A 25,984-nucleotide genomic window follows, 5' to 3' on the forward strand; every position below is an offset into this window, starting at 1 on the left:
TGTATGTATGAATGTATGTATGTATGTATGTATGTATGTATGTATGTATGTATGTATGTATGTATGTATGTGTGTATGTATGTATGTATGTATGTATGTATGAATGTATGTATATATGTATGTATGTATGTAAGTATGTATGTAAGTATGTATGTATGTATATATGTATGTATGTATGTATGTATGTATGAATGTATGTATGAATGTATGTATGTATGTATGTATGTATGTATGTATGTATGTATGTATGTATGTATGTACAGGGCCGGTCTTAGGCGCACTGCGACCTATGCGCCGCAGTGGGCCCCGCATTTTCATAGGCCCCGCGCTAATTCTAGGTGTAAATTATCAAATTAAACCATTTTAACTTCTTTTTAAAGGGTTCCTGGAATTCTCCTGAAATAGCAAAATATAAGAACAAGTCATGAACATCTCCTGTAATTATTAAAAGCTTCTGAAAACCATTGCAAATCTCCGTATAAACAGACAAAATTGTCATTTCAGGGGGGGGGGGGGAATTCAGTATGGATAACACCAATCCTACTCGCGATTAAAAAAAAGGCCTTGCCAGCTTTCATTTAATAAAAATGTAACTTTCTTTTCTTCTTCTTCATCGTTCTCATTGTTATGTTGGAGTGTTCATATGACTAGACCAATACATGAGATGAACTGCGCAGTGGTTTCCAAATCAGGGAGCTCTCCATATAGTTTTCTTTCTATTTGGGGTGATTTGGGGCCAATGTCTTATACGGTTATCAGCTGACCTTCTTCTTCTTCATCGTTCTCATTGTTACGTTGGAGTGTTCATATGACTAGACCAATACATGAGATGAACTGCGCAGTGGTTTCCAAATCAGGGAGCTCTCCATATAGTTTTCTTTCTATTTGGGGTGATTTGGGGCCAATGTCTTATACGGTTATCAGCTGACCTTCTTCTTCTTCTTCGTTCTCATTGTTATGTTGGAGTGTTCAGATGACTAGACCAATACATGAGATGAACTGCGCAGTGGTTTCCAAATCAGGGAGCTCTCCATATAGTTTTCTTTCTATTGGGGTGATTTGGGGCCAGTGTCTTATACGGGCCTCTTGGTAGAGAGAGCAGTTTTGGAGGACGTGGTCGGCATTTTCTGGTGATACTCCACATGGGCAGATTTCACTGATTCCAATTTTGAGCTTCCGGAACATGTGTTGTCGCATTCTGTTGTGTCCGGTCCTGAGTCGAAAGATTAGACGTTGGTCTTGTCGGGATAAAAAATGTAATGATAAGTCGAATTTTTACAAAAACAAGAAGTTCAAATACTTAATTTACTTAAATAGTCACTGGTCTACAGATATAGATCTAAATCTATCTCGAGCTCTTAAAACAACAACCAAAAGCGATATTTTGCTAGTCGATAGTAAATCTAATTTTTAAAGGCCTTTTGTTGGAAAACTACTATCTATTGTAGATGGCTCGTGAAGTAAATTTTGTACTTAGTAAAGAATGAATAAAATGCAAAGACGAATTTATTTTCTAATACAAAATCTTAATTTTCACTTATTATCCTTTTCCCGCCCAGAATGGGCCCCGCGCTATCCGTTTCGCACAGGGCCACGCAATCTGTAGGACCGGCCCTGTGTATGTATGTATGTATGTATGTATGTATGTATGTATGTATGTATGTATGTATGTATGTATGTGTGTATGTGTGTATGTATGTAATATCTGTCTAGTAATACATAAAAACACTGAAGCATAATTAAGATATGCAAAAAGAAAAACGTTATAAAATACTCAGAATGGCACTAAGATAAAGGCACATTTCTTATTCCATGTCAGGACAAGACATTCTGTATGGCGATCTAATAGAAGGCAGGAGAGCCGCTGGTCGCCCACTTTTACGTTATACGGATGTATGCAAACGCGACAAGAAGCTCTTCAAAATCGACACTAGCAGCTGGGAAAAAGTAGCGCTGGATAGATCTACAGCAGCGGTTCTCAACCTTTTATGCTCGTCGACCCCTTTTTACAATCCCCCACTCTGCCGCGACCCCCCTCCCACACACACACACACAACAATAGAAGAAAAGACAATAACAATTCATATTTTCGATGGTCTTAGGCGACCCCTGGAAAATCGTCAACCGACCCCCAAGTGGGTCGAGACCCACAGGTTGAGAACCCCTGATCTACAGGGAGAGAGAGCATAAAGGAAGGGTCTCGGATTGCAGATGCCATACACTACAGAAGCAGAAAGAAGGGAGATAATGCCACGGCGCCTGGTGATCACATATGCCCAACCTGCGATCGCAGCTGTGTATCAAGGATTGGCCTCTTTAGTCACACAAGAAGTTGCAAAGGGAAAAGATCATCTCTCGAGACGTAAAATGCCACAGATGTCAGGACAACTTCGTACAAGTTCTTCTTCCTCCCTAGATCCATTAGTGCACGGAATGGATCGCCTGAAACATCCTGGAACAACAATGACTTGGCAGAGTTTAAGTCTCTCTAATTAACACGCACGACTAGATTAACACAGTTAGTATTCATAGTAGAATTAAGAAAAAGTTTTATTTTTTTGTGGGTAGTAATCTTGAAACCAAAAGAGTTGCTAGACTTAGACAAGGAAATGACACATTTAGTTTAGAGGCTAATTGTAGGGAGACAAGATGACGACAACGACTATTCCCTCTCCCCTTGTTGACGCTCGTTGGCCCGTAGCACCAAAACTGCTGGTAGACAACTAAACCGCTGTAGGCGTATTAGATCTTAATTAATAAAACTTGAAATAATTTGAGTAACTTCTTTGTGAGAAATACTAGATAGAACTTTTATTATAATGTAGACAAACTCAAGCTGTTATGAGATCAAATAAATGTACTAGACTTTAGCAGCAATATTAAAAAACAAAAAAATCGTACTCACTACAATAATACAACATTTCAGTCTCACGTTCTGGAGTTGTCTCTCCTAAGACCAATGACGACAATGCCACCTATGTTGCATCATTCACAACCAATCGTTAACCTCTTTCCGCCGTCACCATAGAAACACACACACACACTCCATAGAACATACACAAATAATTTTTAAAATAGTACGGTACAGGGTAATGATAATCAATTCTAGAAGTAATCACCAATATATTAGGATGGCTGCCTGGTCGTGCGGTTTGCGCGCTGGACTGTCGTTTGGATTTATCGATGGTCCCGGGTTCAAACCCTGCCCGCTCCCATCCCCCGTCGTCCTGCAGTAGGTTAGGACTAGGAAGTAAACTATCTTCAACTCTGAAGGAACATCCGAAACATGTAAAACATTTTACAAACATTTTTTTACAAACAAAATTTAATAATAATTATTTAATTTATTAAGCGCTGTTTAAAAAAAACACAACAAAATTTAGGCTGAAGGCGCTGTGATAACATTACAAATATAAACACGAGAGCTCAAACGACAAACTAATATAAGATAAAATTTAACAGATAGATCTTAATGTTCTTCTTGAATGTAGTGTAGCATGTTGTCTGTCTGAGATCAATGGGGAGTGAGTTCCAAACTTTTGTTCCGTGCACTGAAAAAGCGCAGGCCGTAGCTTTTGAGGGAGAAACGTGGCACCACTAAAAGCGTCCATTGAGCTGCCTGGTCGTGCGGTTTGCGCGCTGGACTGTCGTTCGGATTTATCGACAGGGCTTTAGCTTAACTCGGAGCTGAAGTAACTCAAGAGTCCTCTATCAGCATACATCTAAACGAGATCAACTCATCAACTGCTTCTCGTACGAGTTCTTTAATTCTTGGGTCATGCTCAATTCCTTCATCTTCTCACGAGATTGTCGCAGTTCAAAACCCAGTTAAAACCCAGACACTGGCTCAAAAGAAAATAAATAGTACACAAACTATATAGCCTAATTGTGTATAATTAACTATGGCTTCTTAAATATCATGGACAAATCTTCCACAAAAAAAAATGTCTGTTAACTTGCCCACTAAAAGTGGATAGAACCCCAACAAACAAGGATTAGAAACGTCATGGATACGATCAACCTACTTCAATGTGACCACTGACTGACCACCCGTTACAGTACCAGGCCGCTTGACCTACACATCCAACTACACCAGTGATCATTCTCACAAATAAAAACCTTGAGGAGTCATCCATAACAAAGGTCAAATGGAGTCATCCAGACTGGAATTCACAATAAACAAAGTAATAAAAACATTGAGGAGTCATCCATAACAAAGGTCAAATGGAGTAATCTAGAATGTAATTCACGATAAACAAAATAATAAAAACTAAGTACGGAAACGAAAATACCTTTTTGTTTTGTAATTCGTCTGCAGTTCATAAGATAAGATAAGCAAGATAAGATACGGCCGAATGTGACCAAGCATCAAGATCTAAAATTTGTGATGTCAGAAAAATGATTTTCATTGAATTTTCATCAAAATGGAAGCTGGAACAAAAAAAAATATAAAAGACAATTCCCTTTTTATGCAACTAATTATAAAGCGATTATTTTGCTCTTAATAACCAACCAGTGTTAGATTAAAATACAATGACATATTCCACTCCCTCTATTTTTTTTTCAATTAAAAAATGGTGGTTAACCGAATGTATAAATATAATTGACTTTATAATATATAATAGACGGTGCGCAAAATGTTCCTGAACATTGATTTATTAAAAACTCTTTTATGAATGGAGCCTACATGCGGAAATACCCGAAATCGTAGAGTCTGTTCAGATAGGTCAATGATTTTGGCCTACTTGCATAGTACTTTTTTTCCCCAAAGAAAATCATCAAGCTTCTAGGAATCGTTACAGCCGTTTACGAGATTTGTGTCCAGGTTCCATATGCATCTATCTGTATTTACCGATGAATTTGCAACCCGAATAGAGGAATAGAAATAATAAATGTGCTGAATTATTATATTTATATGTAGTCTGGTTAGCAGTTCGGGTTTACCTCTCGCTGGGATTCACGGTTATGAAATAAGGCTTGTCTTCGAGTCTGAAGATTAATAAGAAATGCAGTATTTCCCGTGGTTACTCAGCCCTAGTTGTGACCTACATATTTTGCCACAACCGGCGCAGACATATCCATTGTCTTTTAGCAATTCATATGCTATTGCGGTGAATTTCCTTTTTGATTACACAAACTATATATATCCTAATTCTGCTTATAAAATAGGTCTTCACAATTAAAATAATTTGTTCGCTCTTGTGTATAATAAACTCAGCAGTTGAACTGTGTTGTAGTCTTCTTACACACTTTCACCAAAGATGTTTGCGCTCCATCATGGACATACGGTGGCAAGACCGTAGAAATGTTGACTTAGGTTTTAACATGTGAGCTTAATTATACGGTTGAAATGTTTTACCGCCATTATTGCCAACGGTTTGAATTTTTAACCGCTACTATTAGGTTTGATTTTTTTTAACCGCTACTATTAGGTTTGATTTTTTTTAACCACTACTATTAGGTATGATTTTTTTTAAACCGCTTCTATAAGTTTGAATTTTTAACCGCTACTATTAGGTTTGATTTTTTAACCGCTACTATTAGGTTTGTTTTTTTTAACCGCTACTATTAGGTTTGAATTTTTAACCTCTACTATTAGGTTTTATTTTTTTTTAACGCTATTTTACGGTATGCTCCTTTTTTTCATTTTTTTTTCGCTATTAGAGCATGGAATGGGTTGCTTGAGTCAGCCAGGAAAACCAATGACATGGCTGAATTTAAGCCATTGATCAACATGCATGACTAGATTGACCTAGGAACAAGCGTAGTACGAAACGATCTTCTTTTTGAAATAAAGTCTATATTTCATAAGATAAGATAAGAATTTCTAACCTCTATAATACGTTTTGAATTTTTTACTGCTATTATAAGTTTTTAAAAAAATATTTCTATTAAATAGTGTGTATGTTTCATCGCTATTATATGGTTTGAATCGACCACCGCAAACAATGGATATGTCTGCGCCGGATGTGGCAAAATATGTAGGTCACAACTAGGGCTGCGTAGCCACGTGAAATACTATCATTAGTCTTCTATTGATAGTTGTGACTATCTCAGCTCAGTATCTCTCTCAACAATCTTTGGTGACGTCATTTGCACAGTATCTAAATGTCATATTGTGCATAGAGTCCTGTATCTGACTCTTCATCTATTTGTGTTTGTATTTTAGTTGTTGGTGTTAGGTGTCAAAAGTTTTCACATCTGGAGATCTGACAGCCATGGGGCTCGTCAAGTTCCTGCTCGTGCTGTGCTTTTCTCTGGCCGGTGCCCTGAACGTGCATCGTATGTCTGCAGACGATCAAAGTGAGTTAACTCCCCTCGTTTTCAAATTGACTGAATGTCTAAATCACATATTTTATTTGAAAGTAACGTTTTATAATGCCTTATTTCTATGTTAAACAAAATTAATAATAGCTATTATATAATGTGAGCCCTATCAGGGGAATGCGGAAGTAGCTATACAGTGATAAAAAAAAAGTGAAAACATGTTTATATATTAGCTGCATTTATTATACTGAAAGAAAAAACAAGAAATGATTAAATGTAAATACTTGCTCAATAAAAGCTTAATTAATGTTTTAATGCAGTGTTTCCCAAACTTTTTTTCCTTAACGGAACACTTCACACATTCTGAGTATTTAGCGGAACACTTAGCTTATTTTATTCATAAGATTAATTCACTTGGTGGCCTACTAATTAATTATTCCAGTAGTTCGTGGAACACCTATTAAGTCCTCGCGAAACCGTAGGGTTCCACGGAACACAGTTTGGGAGGCACTGCTTTAAATGAAAGGCCATATTTATGCGACATTAGTTCGTTTGTATACATAATTTTTTGTTTGAATTTACTATTGAAATGAAAGTATATTGTGTGTTCATAGCGTGGGTCTTATGTGGTTTTTACTTTCACTTAGAGTATTTACGTTTTTTTTTTATTTCGTTAAGAGGATTAGCGTTATCACTTCACCTACACAGATGTTTGCGGCAAATAGGCATTAGGGTCATCGAATTTAGCTTTTAGACACTACATGTCAAAATACCAAGTCGAATTAACTATCGTTACATTATTGAATGTACATGGGTTGTAGTAGCAATATGTTTAACTAAATTTATATCCAATTTGTTAACGCACATAGAAATCAATCACGCAAGTAGTCTAGCTTAAAGCTATGATCAATATTAGCTAAACAATCAAACTCAGCAGTCTCTCTTATGGGAGCGCGGTGGCTGAGTGATTAAGCGCTTGGCTTCCGAATCTCCGTGAAGACTGGGATTTTGAATTTTCCCGATTTTAGGGTGCCAATGAGTCCACCCCACTCTTTTGGGTACCTGACTTCAGTTGGGGAAAGAAGAGGCGGTTAGTCGTTGTGCTGGCCACATGATACCTTGCTCGTAAACCGTTGGTCATAGAAACAGATGGCTTTAACAAGAGAATGAAAAAACTGTCTCTTATACAATCCAACTCTGTATTCTCTCTTATATCTCTCACGTCATTCTAAACCTACGTCATCTCTATCTTACGTCATCTCTACCCTACGTCATCTCTATTTTACGTCACCTCTATCCTACGTCATCTCTATCCTACGTCACCTATATCCTACGTCATCTTTATCCTACGTCACCTCTATCCTACGTCATCTCTATCCTATGTCATCTTTATCCTACGTCACCTCTATCCTACGTCACCTCTATCCTAAGTCATCTCTATCCTACGTCATCTCTATCCTACGTCATCTCTATCCTACGTCATCTCTATCCTACGTCATCTCTATTCGATGATAATTTTTGTTTCTGACAAGATTGATATAGAAATAATCGGTGATCATTAGATCTATACATATAGATTTTTGTTGTAATAACCGGTACTCATGGTTCAAAACCAGAGGCGGACTGGGTGTCAAAATTGGCCTGGGGCATTTCTTTACAATCCGGCCCATAAATTGTATATCTAGGTCTACATATCCTCAAAATCATTAGGTTAAGTTTGATAATGTATCGATAGCTGTACTCGTGCATATAGAAAACTCTATAGCTTTATAGCAGGGGTTCTCAACCTGTGGGTCGCGACCCCCTTGGGGGTCGATTGACGATTTGCCAGGGGTCGCCAAAGACCATCAAAAAAATTGATTGTTTTTGTCTATTCTTCTATTGCTGTGTTTATTTGCCGGGGGGGGGTCGCGGCAGAGTGGGGGATTGTAAAAAGGGGTCGCCGAGCATAAAAGTTTGAGAACCGCAGCTTTATAGGAAATCTAGGCCTTATGTTGCCTTTTAATCGCTAAGTGTGTAGGCCCTAAAAGGTTGAAGCCTACTAGTAGCCCTGTCCACGGATGCAGACTATTACATTGTTTCGGAAAATGTGTTCGATTAAATTAGTATTACACTGTTGAGTCAGATTTTTACAACTCGGCTCTCAGGGTGTCCCTTTTATAAGAGAATATCATAATACTTTTAACAATTTATAACATAGTGGCACCCATGGGGCCTTTCCGGTTGCCCCACCGGCCCACCAGGCATTGGCTTAAATGCCCATATAGCCAGTCCGCCTCTGTTCAAAACTTTATTTGCAAAAAATAGGTTTATGACAGCCCCCCACCCCCAAATATTATGATCAATGCCTCCTAATTTGCGAATGTTGATTAACAGATGAGATTTACGAAAGCCAAGCCAAGGATAAGGTTGATGCTGTCACCTTTGCTTTCGCCAAACATTTCCAGAACCACATGGTGCTACAGCGAGCGCCGCAACGAGCCAATATTTATGGATTCTCTCCAACCATTGGTCAGAAGGTCACTTTACAGGTAGCTTACAATATCGTGTGTTATGGCGTTTTGTCATCTATGTGTTCCATCACTTGTTATATAGTGTGTTACCTTGTTTTCATCACATGTACAATGATAACAGAGTTCGGATCACGTGATCTGAATGAGGTCAAAAACTAGGTGGGTGGTAAACAAGTGTACATAGGACACCTGATCAAAGTCGTTTCATAATGGTGAACGCGTCGATAGACCGAGGAATGATGGGACAGAAATATGCTAATTATTTTGTTTTTAATTTATAGCTTACCTAAACTGGTTCCGTATTGGAACTGTCGCATTGCGGCGTGAGGGGCAATTAGGCGGCAGCAGACGTCCTCGCAAGAGAGGGCGCGTTGGCAGATACGCAAAGCACGTTTCTACGGGCAACGGCATAAATCCGAGCACTCATTTATGAGAAGTGGTTCAAATCCTGGGAAGAATCCGACAGTTCCACTTGTGTCTGGCATCATAGTAGTATTAAATTTCTTTTCGCCTGTAGCTTATATTAAATTTAAACCTATTAAACAAATCATTAAACACAATTCCACTATCTGATATTAACATTTCACATGTAATGTTTGAGTGAAACTAGTGTACACATGGGTCTATATTTCACTTTCTATTCAGTAGTTATACTGTTTTCTTTGTCGTAATAGTATTATTATTATGTGAAAAAACAAACCAATATTCTTTCTCTGGCACTGCCAGGGTCGGGCTTTCATGATAGAGAAACAATATTCATTGTAGTCGTTTTAACAGTTTTTACTGAGAGATTTTCTGGTGATGTTACAGTTCTGAGGTAGTACCTCCCTCTGTCAGGCAGCGGGAATCTTCTTAGGGATGTTAAGGGCTTTGAAGGTATCTGTGAGGTCAATTGTCATTATCCCTCTCAGTTGAAATAACAAGAGGATGTATTGTTATTTTAGATAACTTCCAGAAAATCTTAGGTTCCCATATTTTCTTTTTTTTTCCATTTCAGTTTTTCTTATATTATGAGACAGTGGTACTATGTGGTTCAGTGGTATTATAAGACAGTGATACTATGTGGTACAGTGGTATTATAAGACAGTGGTACTATGTGGTTCAGTGGTATTATAAGACAGTGGTACTATGTGGTACAGCGGTATTATAAGACAGTGGTACTATGTGGTATAGTGGTATTATAAGACAGTGGTACTATGTGGCACAGCGGTATTATAAGACAGTGGTACTATGTGGTATAGTGGTATTATAAGACAGTGGTACTATGTGGTAAAGCGGTATTATAAGACAGTGGTACTATGTGGTATAGTGGTATTATAAGACAGTGGTACTATGTGGTATAGTGGTATTATAAGACAGTGGTACTATGTGGTATAGTGGTATAATAAGACAGTGGTACTATGTGATACAGTGGTATAATAAGACAGTGGTACTATGTGGTATAGTGGTATAATAAGACAGTGGTACTATGTGGTATAGTGGTATAATAAGACAGTGGTACTATGTGGTATAGTGGTATAATAAGACAGTGATACTATGTGGTACAGTGGTATAATAAGACAGTGATACTATGTGGTACAGTGGTATAATAAGACAGTGGTACTATGTGGTATAGTGGTATAATAAGACAGTGGTACTATGTGGTATAGTGATACTATGTGGTACAGTGGTATAATAAGACAGTGATACTATGTGGTACAGTGGTATAATAAGACAGTGTTACTATGTGGTACAGTGGTATAATAAGACAGTGGTACGGCGATGTCACTAATAGTAGCGTTTTTTTAAATCAATAAAGCAGATAAGGGCGACTAAAATCTACCGCTTTGTCAGTCAAAATAGGCCTATCACAATCTATTATTATTCTTATTGTTATGATTACTTTTATTATTATTATTATTATTATCATTATAAAACTAAAAGTTGATCTATTTTATATTTCTTTCCCACAGCTGGTAACTGTTCCAGCTACACGGACGTACAGCTACGAGACAGCTGTCCATCAAGATGGAAGCGTCGGTGCTTGGAATTTCGTCCTTGACCCCTTCGCTGCAGGCGTTACAGTCAGCATCAGGGTAGACTCCGGGGGCGAGTCCCACAATATATCCGACGTCATCTTTGGTGATGTTTGGATCTGTTCTGGACAGTCTAACATGCAAATGACCGTGTTCCAGGTCAGTTTGAAAAATGTAAATACGAGAAAACTAAAGGGCCGAAAATAGAAAGTAAAATAGAAAATAGAAACTAAAATAGAAAATAGAAACTAAAATAGAAAATAGAAACTAAAATAGAAAATAGAAACTAAAATAGAAAATAAAAACTAAAATAGAAAATAGAAACTAAAATAGAAAATACAAACTAAAACAGAAAATAGAAACTAAAATAGAAAATAGAAACTAAAATAGAAAAATAGAAACTAAAATAGAAAATAGAAACTAAAATAGAAAATAGAAACTAAAATAGAAAATAGAAACTAAAATAGAAACTAAAATAGAAAAATAGAAACTAAAATAGAAAATAGAAACTAAAATAGAAAAATAGAAACTAAAATAGAAACTAAAATAGAAAATAGAAACTAAAATAGAAAATACAAACTAAAACAGAAAATAGAAACTAAAATAGAAAATAGAAACTAAAATAGAAAAATAGAAACTAAAATAGAGAAATAGAAACTAAAATAGAAACTAAAATAGAAAAATAGAAACTAAAATAGAAAAATAAAAACTAAAATAGATAACAGAAACTAAAAAAGAAAATAGAAACTAAAATAGAAAAAAGAAACTAAAATAAAAAATAGAAACTAAAATAGAAAATAGAAACTAAAATAGAAAATAGAAACTAAAAGAGGCCCTATTGTCAACGCGCCATTTTCTTCCCCATCCCAAATTGTTCAATCCTCTGGCCATCCACGATTATTAATAAGTTTATGTTAACACTTCTTTGTGTGACAGATAGATGGCGCTGCCGAGGAGATAGCCGACGCCCACAACTACCCCAACGTCCGCGTCATGACTGTCAATATGGACCAATCAGCGACGCCTCTGCATGACATCATTAAAATTGAGGAGCCATGGTCTAAAGCGAACAATGGTAGGCACTCATTAGTCCAGCGTTCCGCAAGGCCTAAGTAGGTGTTCCACGAACTACTGGAATAATTAACTAGTAGGCCGCCACGTGAGTTAATCTCTCTAAAAAAATAAACAAAGTGTTCCGCTAAATACTCAGAATGTGCGAAGTGTTCCGTTAAGGACAAAAGTTTGGGAACCACTGCATTAGTCAGTCGCAAGCATAACCATTGTCCGCAGGTAGTCGATTCAGATTTTCTTTTTGCCGTCTGCGTTTGTCCTCGGCAGCAGATTTTCTTTTGGTCTCTAATGTGTATCCCGCGGCCTTCGTGAGTGACCTCCAGCTGTCTCGTTCTGAGGCCGCATGCAACCAGGTGCTCTCTTCTATGTCAAGGAAAATTGACGCCTAAACTGGTCTTTGAAGCGTTTCCGTGGGGCGCCTCTGTTACGTCGACCAATGATCTAATTAACAGTAATAGTGGTAATTGTGAAAAAGAATTAGAAGAGCGGCCTCACAACCAGACCACTCGTCATATGGTGTTGTCTCGTCACAGGCATGTACGACGTGGCAACGAGCTACAGGTCTCCGCAGCCCACAGGTTGCGGCATCGGGGGGGGGGGGTCTGTGGTGAGGCCATTAAATTGGGCCCCGTAATTTGCAAGGCCGGTCCTGTTCACAGTTAAAGCTCCAGGATGTGTATTTACAACGATAAAATAGTCATGCCTTCGATACAGGGAGTCTAGTGACAGTCTAGTCTTTAGTTGCACCAGTCGTTTTTTGCTAAATCTCTTTCAGGCCAACGACATGATTCTCATTGTTGCTCTAGACCAGCGGTTCTCAACCTTTTAGGCTCGGCGACCCCTTTTTACAGCCCCCCTACTCTGCCGCGACCCCTCCCCCTCCGCATACACACACAGCAATAGAAGAATGGATAAAAACAATTCAATTTTTTCTATTGTCTTAGGCGACCCCTGGCAAATCGTCAATCGACCCCCAAGGGGGGTCGCGACCCACAGGCTGAGAACCCCTGCTCTAGACTCTATGTTCACAATTTCAGTTCTCAGGTAGCACGAAGGGCCGTTCTTTCACTATCTAGTTCCAGAGCTCCAGACTCCTTGATGACTTCTTGTCACTTTAGAGAATGCTTCTTTCTGTCAACAGTGGTTTTTTTTTTAATCAATGTTGAATAGTGCGCCGCTGCATGGTATTTGGAAATAAACTTAAATCTATTCGTCTGACAGAAAGCACTCTTAATTTTCCAGTCTATAATAAATGTCTAGCATCCTCTGGTAACATGTTCTACTTCAACAATAACAAAACCATGTTACATTCAAAGCTTTATTACACCGAATGACAAACAACTACACAGTAGAGATCACAACACTAAATGAGGTCAGTACACAGTCTAACAAATGTAAACAAACACTAGGGGCGACAATCAAATTAACAAATTCGCGACAATACAGTAACTGGCCTTAGAAATATATTACGATTTCACAATTAGCTGAACTTTTTATTTTTTTTTTAAACAGAAAATCAGGGAGGTGTCATTGTTTTAAATTAAAAGATCTACTCTGAATACAAGTTTGTATTTTTTTTTCTCCAAAAGTATGCAAAAGTTGTCATTTCGTGCAACATTAAGTTATCTACTTGACGAGGAACTGCTGGATTCAACAGACCTAGTTCTAATATTTGTCGTAATTTAATTATTTATCGAGAAATTATTGAATTACACCCACTCAATGGCACGTTCGATGGATCAACGGATCAGTCAATTAATCGATAAATAATTTTATCTATTAATTGATACAAAGATCGATGTATATATTTTTTTATATTTACAGATTATACTATTGTAAAGTGACTTCCAATATTTTACAGACTCAGTAGGTCACGGGGCATGGAATTACTTCTCAGCCGTCTGCTGGCTCTTTGGCAAAAATATCTTCAAAGCCAGGCACACTCCTATAGGTCTGGTGGCCACAGACTGGGGAGGCACGCCCGTCAGGGCTTGGTCATCACCCCAGGCTCTCGCCCATTGTGGCGTCCACCAAGACGAACCGAATGAGCAGCCACAGTCTTACAACAAGTAAGTATTTGGTTTTTGTTTCTTCAGGTCATATACATTACTGAACACGTTTTCCAAGATATCTGCCTGGTCGTGCGGTTTGCGCGCTGGACTGTCGTTCAGATTTATCGATGGTCCCGGGTTCAAACCCAGCCCGCTCCCATCCCCAGTCGTCCTGCGGGAGGTTTGGACTAGGAAGTAATTATCTTCAACTCTGAAGGAAGCATCCGAAACATGTAAAACATTTTACAAAATCCTAACTCTCATTTACCCGTGATAAGTGAATCAGTGGCAATTACTAAATTGTGTTTCGTACAGAAAAAGGGCGATCAATAATGTTTATATATATGACAGTAATTTTGAGTTTTTTAACCTTATATAAGTTTTGTTTTCAGGGCCGGATTTAAGTATGTGCAGGCCCCGAGGAAGGACCCGGAAGATTGTTTTTAGAAGCCCCTACACTCTTTCAAAAACTTTAATATAGATCCACGTATGAATCAAAATGCTTATATCTAAAAGCTTGCTATATTTTAGAAAGAAAAGAAATATAGTACTTCTACATTTAATCTCACATATATACATAAATATAGAGTGTATGTAGGTGTATATGTTTGAGCTTGTGAAGTCCTTGAAATCACAACAAATTTCCATAAGGATCAATAATTCAATTTTAGTCTTAGTCTTGGTAAGGCCATTGGTGACGCACTCCATACATCCGGAGCTGTACCGGTTTTTACATAATTCCGATCATACTATCAATACAAGCGGGCACTTCTAAATCACGACATTTTTCCCCCATGACGTAAAATTTGAAGGTTTTTGCGTTTAACTCTTTCTCTCCTAACTGACGATTCCAGCGTTGATTCCGCCAGAATGTGGTAAATAATTACGGAGAGAAAGAGTTAAAATGAAAAATAAAAAAACTTACAGGTATATGAGCCATCAAAATTCCAATATATCCTTCCCTTTTGTGGAGGTCCCTATCTTTTGGAAATCCCCGGGGCTGTAGCCTCGCATGCCCTCCCTTAAATCCGGCCCTGTTTGTTTAAAAAAAAGTTTCTTTAAAATTATAGTTCTCTTGTTGACTTTAGATATCGCTACTAATCTAGAATTTATTTTTCTCCAGAATAAAATTAGTGATTACTTCTGTTTCAGATATTTGAACCAAATGCCATTAAAAGAAAGACACAGACTTGAGGGCCCAGGAAACAGTTCCGTCTTGTGGAACTCAATGATCCACCCTCTGCTCGGGATGACCATCTATGGCGCCATCTGGTATCAGGGTAATGAACAAAGCAATGGATCTATCGCTTAAAGTCTTAAGTAAAACTATTTTTATTCTTCAGCTTTGCATTGAATTAAAAAAAAAAAGGTGACAGTAACACATCGGGTCTCAAACAAGGAAATCCTTTGCCGAACTGGGAGGTCGAACACTTAGTGAGGTTGTGACAGAGCGTCACATGAGGTTAGCAGGACATGTTCTCCGACAAAATGAACTACGTATACCAAGAGTTGCGATGACATGGAGGCCAATGCGAGGAAAGCGCAAACATGGACGTCCTCGTATTACTTGGCGCCACACTTTCACTGAGGACCTCAGAACAGTGGACACCAGGTGGGAGGAGGCTTCAGACATTGCCAGTGACAGATCTTTATAGAGACAGCTTGCTGCTCAATGTGTCGAACGGCGCGGGAGGACCTAAGTCTAATAAGTAACAGTATCCTTTACAGATTTTGCAATCTATGGGGGGGGGGGGGGGTAATGATGTAAAGCTCATCAATTTCTGTGGTCGGCTGACGGCTTACAATGGTATCATGTAGCCAGCACAACAACCAACCACCTTTACTTCACCAACAAAAAAAAAAAAGATATTGGTCTAAACTGCCCACAGGTTGTGGCGTTGCAGGTCAGTGTTGAGGCCTTCTAAAATCGAAGTGTTCTCGATGCTACACGACCAGCCTGTGTATGTGTGTGTGTGCTAAAGGTTAGCTGGGTGTTCTAGCGCCAGACGGGTGTAATAATGGAAGCTGGGTTTTGCTGGGTTTAGCTGGGTTTTATTCTTATTAAGCTTATTCAACGTAAAAGAAAACCTCCTACAATTCTGTACACAGGAGAAAATGATGCCGGAGGTGCAACCAGAGATAAATACAACTGTACATTCCCCACAATGATCAAAGACTGGAGAAGCAACTGGAACAGGGCGTCCAATGGTCAGACTAGTAACACTTTCCCATTTGGTTTTGTACAGGTCAGTGAACCAAACTGTCGTCTGCTGTATAGATTACTGAAAAAAAAACTTGTTTTCAAACAAATAAAAACAATTATTGTTATGTCTATCTATCATCGAGATGTCTCAACGAATGGGTTTTTATTTCATTAAATTAGGTTGCATTGATTAGTATTGCAAATTTGGCTTTTTTATTTTTTTTTATTTTGTCCATTCCAACAAAAAAAGGTAAAAGTTTCCTTTTCAGACCTTGCGTTCTATAAGGCAGATTGATGTTAAGGTTATTTGTTTGGCTAACGGTTAACAAGCAGGGTGTCATGTCAAATTTTATCTTTCCCAAGTGTTGTTTGGTTTACATGTTTAGGATACTCATTCAAAACTCAAGCTGAGGTGGTCAATTGTAGTCAAACTGAATTTCCATTTGATTGGACCAATCAAAATGATCCTATCTTAGCTTATTTTATCCTAGCCCAAATCGTCAGACAACGGGAAATTTAGCTGGCAGGATTCAAACGTGCTACAAACCTGTAGTCCAGAGCGCATACCACGTAATCAGGCAGCATCAATTAGTCCTATAACTTAGTGAGGTTGTGACAGAGCGTCGCATGAGGTTTGCTGGACATGTTCATGTTCAACTACAAAATGAACTACGCATACAAAGAGTTGAGATGACATGGAGGCCAATACGAGGAAAGCGCAAACAGGGACGTCCTCGTATAACTTGGCGCCGCTCTTTCATAAAGGACCTCAGAACAGTGGACACCAGGTGGGAGGGGGCTTCAGACATTGCCAATGACAGATCTTTATGGAGACAGCTTGCCGCCGAATGTGCTGAACGCCACGAGAGGATCTAAGTCTGAGTAGATCCTAGAAATAAAAGGACTTAAAAACATTTACATTAATTTCTGACCAAAAACAAAACAAAACATACAAATAAAAAAAACAGCCTATTATTCCATATACTAGAACAAATTCGTACAAGTGCTCCTTCTTCCCTAGTGCCATTAGAGAATGAAAGAGGTTGCCCAAATCAGCCAAGAGAACCAACGGCTTTGCAGAATTAAATCCAATGATTAACATGCATGACTAAGATTGACACATGAAATGCGTAGAGCGTAATTATCTTCTTTTTTTTTTTTAAGTAACGTCTGTAAAAGATAAGATAATGTAGGATGGAGCTGTATAATCCAGAAAAAATTTGTTAACTACAAATCTAAAAATTAAAGTTGTCGAATCTTTGATACAACTCTGCACTTTAATTAAAATTGTTTTATGTCTGTGAGTAGCGCAGTATTGTGTTTTTATCGGTTATTCATAAGACATTTTATTTCAAAATATTTTTTTTTATTTTCCAGTTGGCTCCAAATCATGTTAGTCCAGGCGGTACTTATGGCTTTACAGATATTCGTTGGCACCAGACGGCAGACAGAGGTTATGTCCCCAACCCTGACATGCCAAACGTTTTCATGGCTGTGGCTATGGACTTGCCAGATTTTAACTCAACTTACGGCTCGTGAGTTTCTTTTACACCTCGATCACTTTGTTTTGCGTGGATTGCCAGTTAAGATTTTAAACCAAAAATCACGGTAAACATCTTATAATGACTTAAATATAAAAAATCAGGATAAATATTTCAATAAAAATGTCAATTCAAAGTCAATACAAACTTTAAGAAATACGATATACAACCGAAAGTTAAAATACAGAGGAGTTGGCATTAGCCGTGCGCGGGGCCCTGATCAAGCATTAAGTACGATTAAGTTACGATGACGAAAGATTTTCAATATCAAGCCCCCCCCCCCCCCCAAAGCGCGGGGCCTGGGGCCCCAATCGCCACCCCCTACCACAGTCTGTTAAGATGATAGATCAAATATAACTGACTGATTCTAAACATGTCTCCTTGCTCTGATCTTTTCCCCAGTATTCACCCTCGCTATAAGAGAGACATTGGAGCGAGACTCGCCTTGAGTGGACTGGCCGTGGCCTACCACCAGAGCGGTATCTTCCAGGGCCCACTGCCCACAGGTTCTCATTCATCAGCCAGCGGCCTGATCGTGGACTATGGTAACACCTGGAGGCTGCACATTATCATTAATGATGGGTTTGAGGTAAGTATTCAACAGTCCTGAAACCAAATATAAATCTATAATTCTATATTTGTATTCCTCTTTTATAATACACTCTGTCTATATACAAAGAAGACCACGGAGAGAATATTTTTGTCAAAGCCTCAAACTTGATTAAACTTTATCAGCACACAGGTTCTACAAGATTTGGTAGAGCTGTATTGATAAGTAGTTTGGTGATTCCGAAGATTTCTATTTAGCTAACATTACAGAGCCACCTCCTAAATTCATAAACAAGCTGAACAAGTTAATTAGAAGCTTTATATTTAAAAACACTATTAGGAGCATTAAGCACACTACACTCATTAAAAACAAAGAGGATGGGGAGATAAACTTGCAAGATGTTAAAACAAAAATACATTCGCTAAGGCTGAAATTTGTAGGTCAAGTAGTTAGAAACCCAACAAACTTTCCCTTGACAATTTACTATTATGGTTTAAGATTAAGTAGTCTTCTTGCAATACACAATGACACTCCTCACTATTTTGGTACAGTCACTCATCCGTTTTACAGATCTATTTCAAGAATTTTACCTGGTAATGAACATTTAATACACAACAAAACCAAAGAATCATACACAACACTTAAAAAGCTGTTACATGAAAGCCTAGTGAATAGGATTAAGTGGGAGAGAGTTCTTGGGGTGACAGAATTCAAGGACACATTCATAAACCTACACAGTAAACATATCCCACCAAAAGCTAGAGAGATAAGTTATAGACTTATCTTTGGGATGACTCCTATGGTTAGAAGACGGGCAAATGACCGTAAATGTATATTATGCCATCTTGAAAATGCTGATAATGAGAAACATATGTATTTGGAATGTCCATTATTCCTTCACGTTAGAAGTACTATAAGGGACTTATTAGAATCAAACTGTGGCAACTATGTAAATGTTAACTTATCTATTGTTTTAAACAAGCTGCCAAAACTAAAAAATAAAATAGTACATAACTTTAACTTGATTATTGTTTCCGAATACAGGAATCTTGTTTGGGCTAGCTGGCTCAAATGTCTACATAATAATAAGGTGTTTGATCCTAATCAATTAGAATTGACATTTAGAAAAGTAATGGATTTTATGGTAGAGAATTATCTAGTTTGATTTTCATATACCTGTACAATGCTCAGGTAGTTTTCCAGAAATAGGGTGTTGGGGGTCAGGGATATCTGATATTGTGTTGATTGTTCTGGAGTAGAGGATACTTTGTATCATTTTTCTGTCTTTAGTGTGTTCAATGGTTAGGTAGTATGTCTTTGATATTAAATAATATTTTTATTACTATTATAATATTTTTTGGTTAATCACTTTTCAAATGTTTATGATTTAATACTTGAGAATTATGAGAACTTACAAATAAAAACATATTAAAAAAAAAAAAAAAGCCCACAAAAGAGGCAAGATGGCCCATAAAAGAGGCACATAAAGCCCAAAAAAGAGGCAAAGAAAAGAGGCTTAAGGCCCAAGGATTCCATGATGATAAAGTTAAAACTGAATAGCGCAAATTCTGAGGTTTCCTTTAAAAAAAAAATAATAAAAAAATTGTTAATAAATGATTGGAAATGTATCTATCTTATGTTAGTTACTAAAGTTATTGGTCTTTAAATATAACCTTTCTTTGTCAACTACGAATATTTCCAAGGTATTAATTAATTATATTACCTCAAAGTTATAAAAAAAAATATTGTTTTTCTTATCGAAAACTAAGTCTGAGTTAGATGATGTAAGATTTACTCAAACTTTCAGATAAAAAAAAAAAACAAAACACTCTCACTCTGTGGCATTTTACGTCGCGGGAGACGGCCTTTTCCACTAAACAACTTCTCATGGGACCGCGCAAATTATCACCAATTCACTGACTGATTCACTAACTGATTCACTGAGTGGTCTCTGAAACATCCGAAAGGATCTGCAGGTTGCTTATACCTTTTGGGTGCTCACTAAGATATTGATAGATTTGCAATTAAAGCGAATTTATTTGCAGCATTAGGTGACAACACAAGCGGTGATCTTCTTGTCAAATAAACAGATTCTAACACGATTTGGGGTCAGGGTGAATTGGTGGTTATACAAGAATTTAATCATGGAAAGGGATATATGCCTAACAAATCTTTAATCATCAGCATCATTATCATCAACCTTGTCTGTTCCTTCATTTGTTTTGACAAATTATTTGACTTTTTTTTTTTTCGTATTTCAGGTCCAGTGTGCTCACTTGAGGTGGGTCGCTGACCCTATAGTGGCCCACACCAACACCACTGTCACACTGAAGCCAAATGTTTGCCACACAGGGGAGAAAATCACTGGTCTCCGCTACGCTTGGAGTGAGTCCCCCTGCGCCCTTCACAGATGTGCTATCTACGAGACATCCCATAATTTACCAGGACCACCATTTATATCGTACGCTGACTTTGATCCAAATGGAGAACCATATTTTACTTTCAATCATCAAACACATATCAGAAACTAATTAAAATTATTAAAAAACTAGGAAAGGTAGCTCTATCTTCTTCTTCGTTCTCATTTTTCATGTCGGAGGGTTCAGATCAGTAATCCTATATCTGAGATGAACTGCGCAGTGGTTTCCAGATCAGGCAGTTCCCCGTATAGTTTTAGTTCTATAGGAAGGTTTTGGGGCCAGAGTCTTGTTCAGGCTTCATGCAGCTTTGAAGGACATAATAAAAAACCCATCTCTAATAGCTTTCACTATTCACCATAAATGCTGATTTTAATAAAACTAATTTCGAATCACATGAAGATAAATATATTAGTGCAATAGAGTCTATCTATAGTATGTTTAATTGAGCAAGTTATCTTTTATCTAGTATACGCAATAAGTTATAATTGTTACAACTAAAGTGTGACAAAGTTATATATTTCATTATTAAATATTTAGAATTATTATATCCATGCATTTGAGTTTTGAATACTTTCACTGATTGTGTTTGTAGGCTTGAAAAATTGATTTGAATCTTAAAATAAACTTGTTACTTTGATTACTTTATTTTTAGAATATTTGGGGTCAAGATACAACAGTGGTATCTTATCTTATATATCTTATCTTATATATTACAGACGTTACTTCAAAAAAAAAAAGATAATCACTTCCTACGCCTTTCATGTGTCAATCTTGTCATGCATGTTAATCAATGGCTTAAACTGTGCTAAGTCGTCGGTTATCCTGGCTGATTCAGGCAACCCTGACACTAGGGAAGAAGGAGCACTTGTACGAATTAGTTATAGCGTATGAAAAAAGAAATGCGCCTCTATCTCTGTGTCTTTCTGAGTATTTCAATAGGTTTTGTTTTTCTATTTGTAAATGGTCATGGCCACATTTTTATATGCTTGCGAGTCGTTGACGTTGAATGCAGAGCTAGAGAGGAGGATCCTAGCAATGGAATTGAGATGCTACAGAAGGATCCTAGGCATCACATTCAAAGACCGCATCCCAAACCAAGAAATCAGAGACAGGGTTACTGCAGCGATCGGAGCCCATGATGACCTGCTAACTATTGTAAAAAGACCAAAGCTTAAAACCTATGGCCACATTACAAGATCTACGGGGCTCGCAAAGACCTTCCTTCAGGGAACAGTGCCAGGAAAAAAGAAAAAGAGGCAGACAGAAAAAGCGATGGGAGGACAGCATTAAAGAATGGACGGGCCTGCCATGGAGAGAGGTTTTAAACAAGGCAAATCAAAAAAAAAAAGGGAGGAATGGAGAAAGACGGTCGACAAGTCTTGCTTGGTGCCCCAACGGTCCAACTGACTCTGGGATAGGTAAAGGTAAAATTTGTAAATTATGGTTTAGTCTTTTATGCATTACAGCTACTTTCCTTGTAGCTTGTATTTTTATGTAATTAAACATGTATTTAAGTATTGAAAGATTCAGCCTGCTGTGTGTCATATACCAGTTTTAGAACCCCTTTAATATTTGGTGAATAGTAGTCACTGAACTATTCCGTGCAGTTAGCATAAGATTTTCTCCTGGTCGGGGACTGACCACGAGGTGGACATCTCAGTTGTTACAGGACTCTCGTAGATAGAGGAGCGTTATTATCTCCTCAGGTATATTATATGAGCACTGAGTAATTATTATGTAGTATGCTGTTCTTTTCATTGGATTACATTTTGTGATGGCTGAAGTCGCCAATATCTTTTATGAATTATTTTACATGTAATAAAACCATGTCTGCTACCGTGGAGTTTATTAATAATTCTAAATGTTTGTGGTTGGAGAGCTCAGTATGTTAGTGTTCTCACGCACCTGCAAATCTAGTGCGTGTGAGAAAGTATTTAGTTAAGAGGAACATTATAGTAGTACCAGAAGAGGTATCTACAACACACACAGAGACATTCGCGTCATCACGCCTACAACAAAAAACCAGGCCGTGACACTGTGTGTCTGTAATTGTAATCGTTAAGTCTCCGGACTGTAATACTGCGGTGGCTGAGCGTAAGAGCTTTGCTTCTGAATCGGGAGTCCCTGGTTCGAACCCTGGGATTTTAAATTCAGGATCTTTTGGGCTCCTGTGAGTCCACCCAGCTCCAAAGGGTACCTGAAATTAGTTGGGGAAAAAGTAAAGGCGGTTGGTCGTTGTGCTGGCTACATGACAACCTCGTTAACAGTGAGCCACAGAAACAGATAATCTTTACCACATAGATCGCAAGATCTTAAAAAAAAAAAAAGGGGGGGGGGCTTACTTTACTGTAACACTGCACAAAACGCTACTCCTGTTTACAATCATCCTACACATATATTGCATGTTAATTATTGCATTGAAAGTAACAGTAGCCACCCAATCCCCACCCAAGCTCAGATTAAACTGAAATTTTGCACAATTATTTCTTTTACCTGACAATACAATAATTTATTTTTAAAAAAATTAATCAATTAGTTAATTAACTATTGGTAATTAATTATATTTTGTTTGGTATCTTGAACATGGGGAAAGAACTCATACTTGACGGATGTAGTGGTTTAGGTTGAGTTAGTCCCCTTGAGTACTAGTGAGCCCTTAGAAAGAAAATTTTTTATGCATTAAAAAAAACAACAACAAGTAAACATTTACCAAGATACCCCCCTTCTTCCATCCCCCCTTTCACAACTGGTCCAGACAATGGTTAGGATCACATCAGCATTTAGAAATCTAAATGCTAAACAAAAACAAAAAACACCTATTGGGCTAACTATGTCCAGGTCAATCATACAATACTTATGATTGATACCAACTACTGCATACGATGTCACATCGTTCAAGCTTTGTTTATCAAAAATATTATGTTATTTAATCTGAAAATATAATGTATGTAAATAAATATTTTTTTTTTCCTAAAAACAAATGTTTAAAGTGTTAACTGTAACTCTTATTTTGGCCCAACCTATATAGCTTCATTTAAGATTGAATAAATCTGGTAATCTTTACAATTACAAATAGGTATTTGGAAAAATATTATAGTTACTTTTAAAATGGACCTGCTGATATTGACGTTTTAAGGTATTCTATATTTCTAATGGCTTAATCTCTGTTATGAAGGGGACTTCAAATTAACTGATCTGAAACCATTTAACAGACTATGTAGGAGATAAATTTGTTAGCCTCGAGCCAATTGCATTGACAGTCTTTGAATACGAATACTTTAGTCTCTACATCTCTTGTTCACTTTCTTGTATCTTTTTAGAGCTGTGGCCTGTAATGTTTAATTTCTTGAACATGGGGAAAGAACTCATACTTGACAGATTTAGAGCTGTGGCCTGTAATGTTCCATTTCTGTTTTTATCATTTTAGAGCTGTGACCTGCATGGGCGCCCGCAGGGGGGTGCAAGGTGGTGCATTTGCCCACCCCCACCCCCCTGGATTTGAGTAGACTAATTCTAGCCAGTTTTTTGCACCATGAAAGCAATTATCTTCTTAGTAGCAAGTCAACAAGTAGTGCTCCCACTGTAGTACGGTTGTAAGGATACATTAATGTTATAGTAGACTAGCCAAGGCTTATCAGGAATTGTTGGCCGGCAATGTGCAGTGCCACCCCTCTGGATTCTGAGTAGTCAAATTTTAGCCAGTTTTTGTCCACCGTCTAATCAATTAATTTCTTCTAAGTAGAAATTTAACAAGGAGTGCTTCCACTGACGTACGGTTATCAGAAAAAGCTTTTTTTGTAATAAAATAGAATAGGCTAATTAGGAGTTGATGGCCAAGTACGCTTGAAATTATTTGCACTATAAAGAGAGGGTTAGGGTTAGTCGTGACGGTTGTTCTCATTTGCAGAAATTATAGTTATTATATTTAAGTAGGTGGCGCGTTGGCTGAGCGGTAAAGCGCATGACTTCCAAACCGAGGTCCGGGGTTCGAATCCTGGTAAAGGCTGGTATTTTTTATTTCGTGATCTTCGGGCGCCACTGATCCACCCCGCCCTAATGGGTACCCTGACATTAGTTGGGGAAAAGTAAAGGCGGTTGGTCGTTGTGCTGGCCACAAGACACCCTCGTTAAATATTGAGCCATAGAATCAGATGACCTTTACATCCTCTGCCCTATAGACCACAAGGTCTGAAAGGGGATTTTTAAAATTTATAATTAATAATTAATAATAATTAATAAATTTTTAAATTTCTTTATGTTACGTGCGCATCTTAGTGTAAATGTGAAATGGTGCGAATGCGTGTTGAAAGAAGAAGAAGAACCAAAATGGAGGAATATGAACAAGAAAGTGTTTTCAGTATTAATAAAGATTAAAGTATTTATAAACTGTGATTTGTCGTTTTCATGTCTAAAGAGTCTCATCCAAAATGAAGACGTAACACTTTAAAACAAGAGTGAAAAGTGTAGTCGTCTTATCTTATCTTATATAATACAGACGTTACTTCAAAAAAAAAAAGATGATTACGTCCTACGCGTCATGCATTTAGTCATGCATATAAACCAATGACTTAAATTCTGCCAAGTCACTGGTTTTCCTGGCTAGCTCAGGCAACCCATTCCATGCTCAAATAACACTAGGGAAGAAGGAGCATTTGTACAAATTTGTCCTAGCATATGGGATGAGGAATGTGCCTTTATCTTTGTGTCTTTCAGAGTATTTTAATTTTGTTTTTGTATTTAAAGATTATGGTTCAGTGTTTTATGTATAATTGCTTCTTTACTTTTGAGCCTTCTGTCCTGAAGGCTTTCTAAATTTAGTGATTTTATAAAGGTGTTACTCTAGTCAAATGTGAATATTGGTTTGCTATGAATCTCACTGCTCTATTTTGTGTCTGTTCTAGTTTCTTCTCTGGCGTTTTTCTTCTGCCAGCGTTATTCTTTTTTCCTCAGCAACCTGTGAGCCAGTTTTCACAGCGCGACGCCATGATGCTCTGTCATGTGCCTCTGTCTCCCAGGTGGCTGGGTCTATGCTAAACGCCATCAGAGAAGCTTTGAGGGTGTCCCTGAAGCGCTATCTTTGACAACCCTGAGAGCGCTTTCCTTCGCTTAGTTGGCCATACAAGAGTCGTTTAGGGATGCGGTGGACAACGTTCAACGTCTGTTTAAACAATGAAGAAAATAAGTTTGAATGTATTGGTGTGTGTGTTTGTATAAGTAATAACTATTAAAAATGTGCATGTGTATGTATTTAATACATAATTTATTTGCTTTAAAATTAGAATTATTAAAAATTACCTATAAATTTTTTATTTTTTTTTCAACAAGAGAGACAATTAGGACTGGAAGATGCAAG

The 25,984-nt window shown here is 37.6% G+C and overlaps 1 protein-coding gene across 1 annotated transcript; it reads left to right on the forward strand.

The window, feature by feature from the left end:
- Positions 1–6,144: 6,144 nt before the first annotated feature.
- Positions 6,145–21,184, forward strand: LOC106073350 (sialate O-acetylesterase-like). The gene is made up of 10 exons (XM_056033563.1): positions 6,145–6,303; positions 8,644–8,798; positions 10,733–10,954; positions 11,732–11,870; positions 13,728–13,935; positions 15,070–15,197; positions 16,027–16,163; positions 17,498–17,655; positions 18,064–18,250; positions 20,473–21,184. The coding sequence occupies exons 1-10, from the start codon at positions 6,219–6,221 to the stop codon at positions 20,740–20,742; spliced, it is 1,689 nt and encodes a 562-aa protein (XP_055889538.1). The 5' UTR covers positions 6,145–6,218; the 3' UTR covers positions 20,743–21,184.
- The last annotated feature ends 4,800 nt before the right edge of the window (positions 21,185–25,984 follow it).

The sequence above is a fragment of the Biomphalaria glabrata genome, chromosome 6 (assembly GCF_947242115.1).
Source record: "Biomphalaria glabrata chromosome 6, xgBioGlab47.1, whole genome shotgun sequence".
NCBI classification, from domain to species: domain Eukaryota; kingdom Metazoa; phylum Mollusca; class Gastropoda; family Planorbidae; genus Biomphalaria; species Biomphalaria glabrata.

Bases quoted from the DNA above. Each gene is read 5' to 3' on its own strand.
- LOC106073350 (XM_056033563.1), top strand. From the start codon at position 6,219: ATGGGGCTCGTCAAGTTCCTGCTCGTGCTGTGCTTTTCTCTGGCCGGT. The intron at 13,936-15,069 runs GTAAGTATTTGG...CTTCTGTTTCAG, and splicing joins CAGCCACAGTCTTACAACAA to ATATTTGAACCAAATGCCAT. The intron at 16,164-17,497 runs GTCAGTGAACCA...TTTATTTTCCAG, and splicing joins TCCCATTTGGTTTTGTACAG to TTGGCTCCAAATCATGTTAG.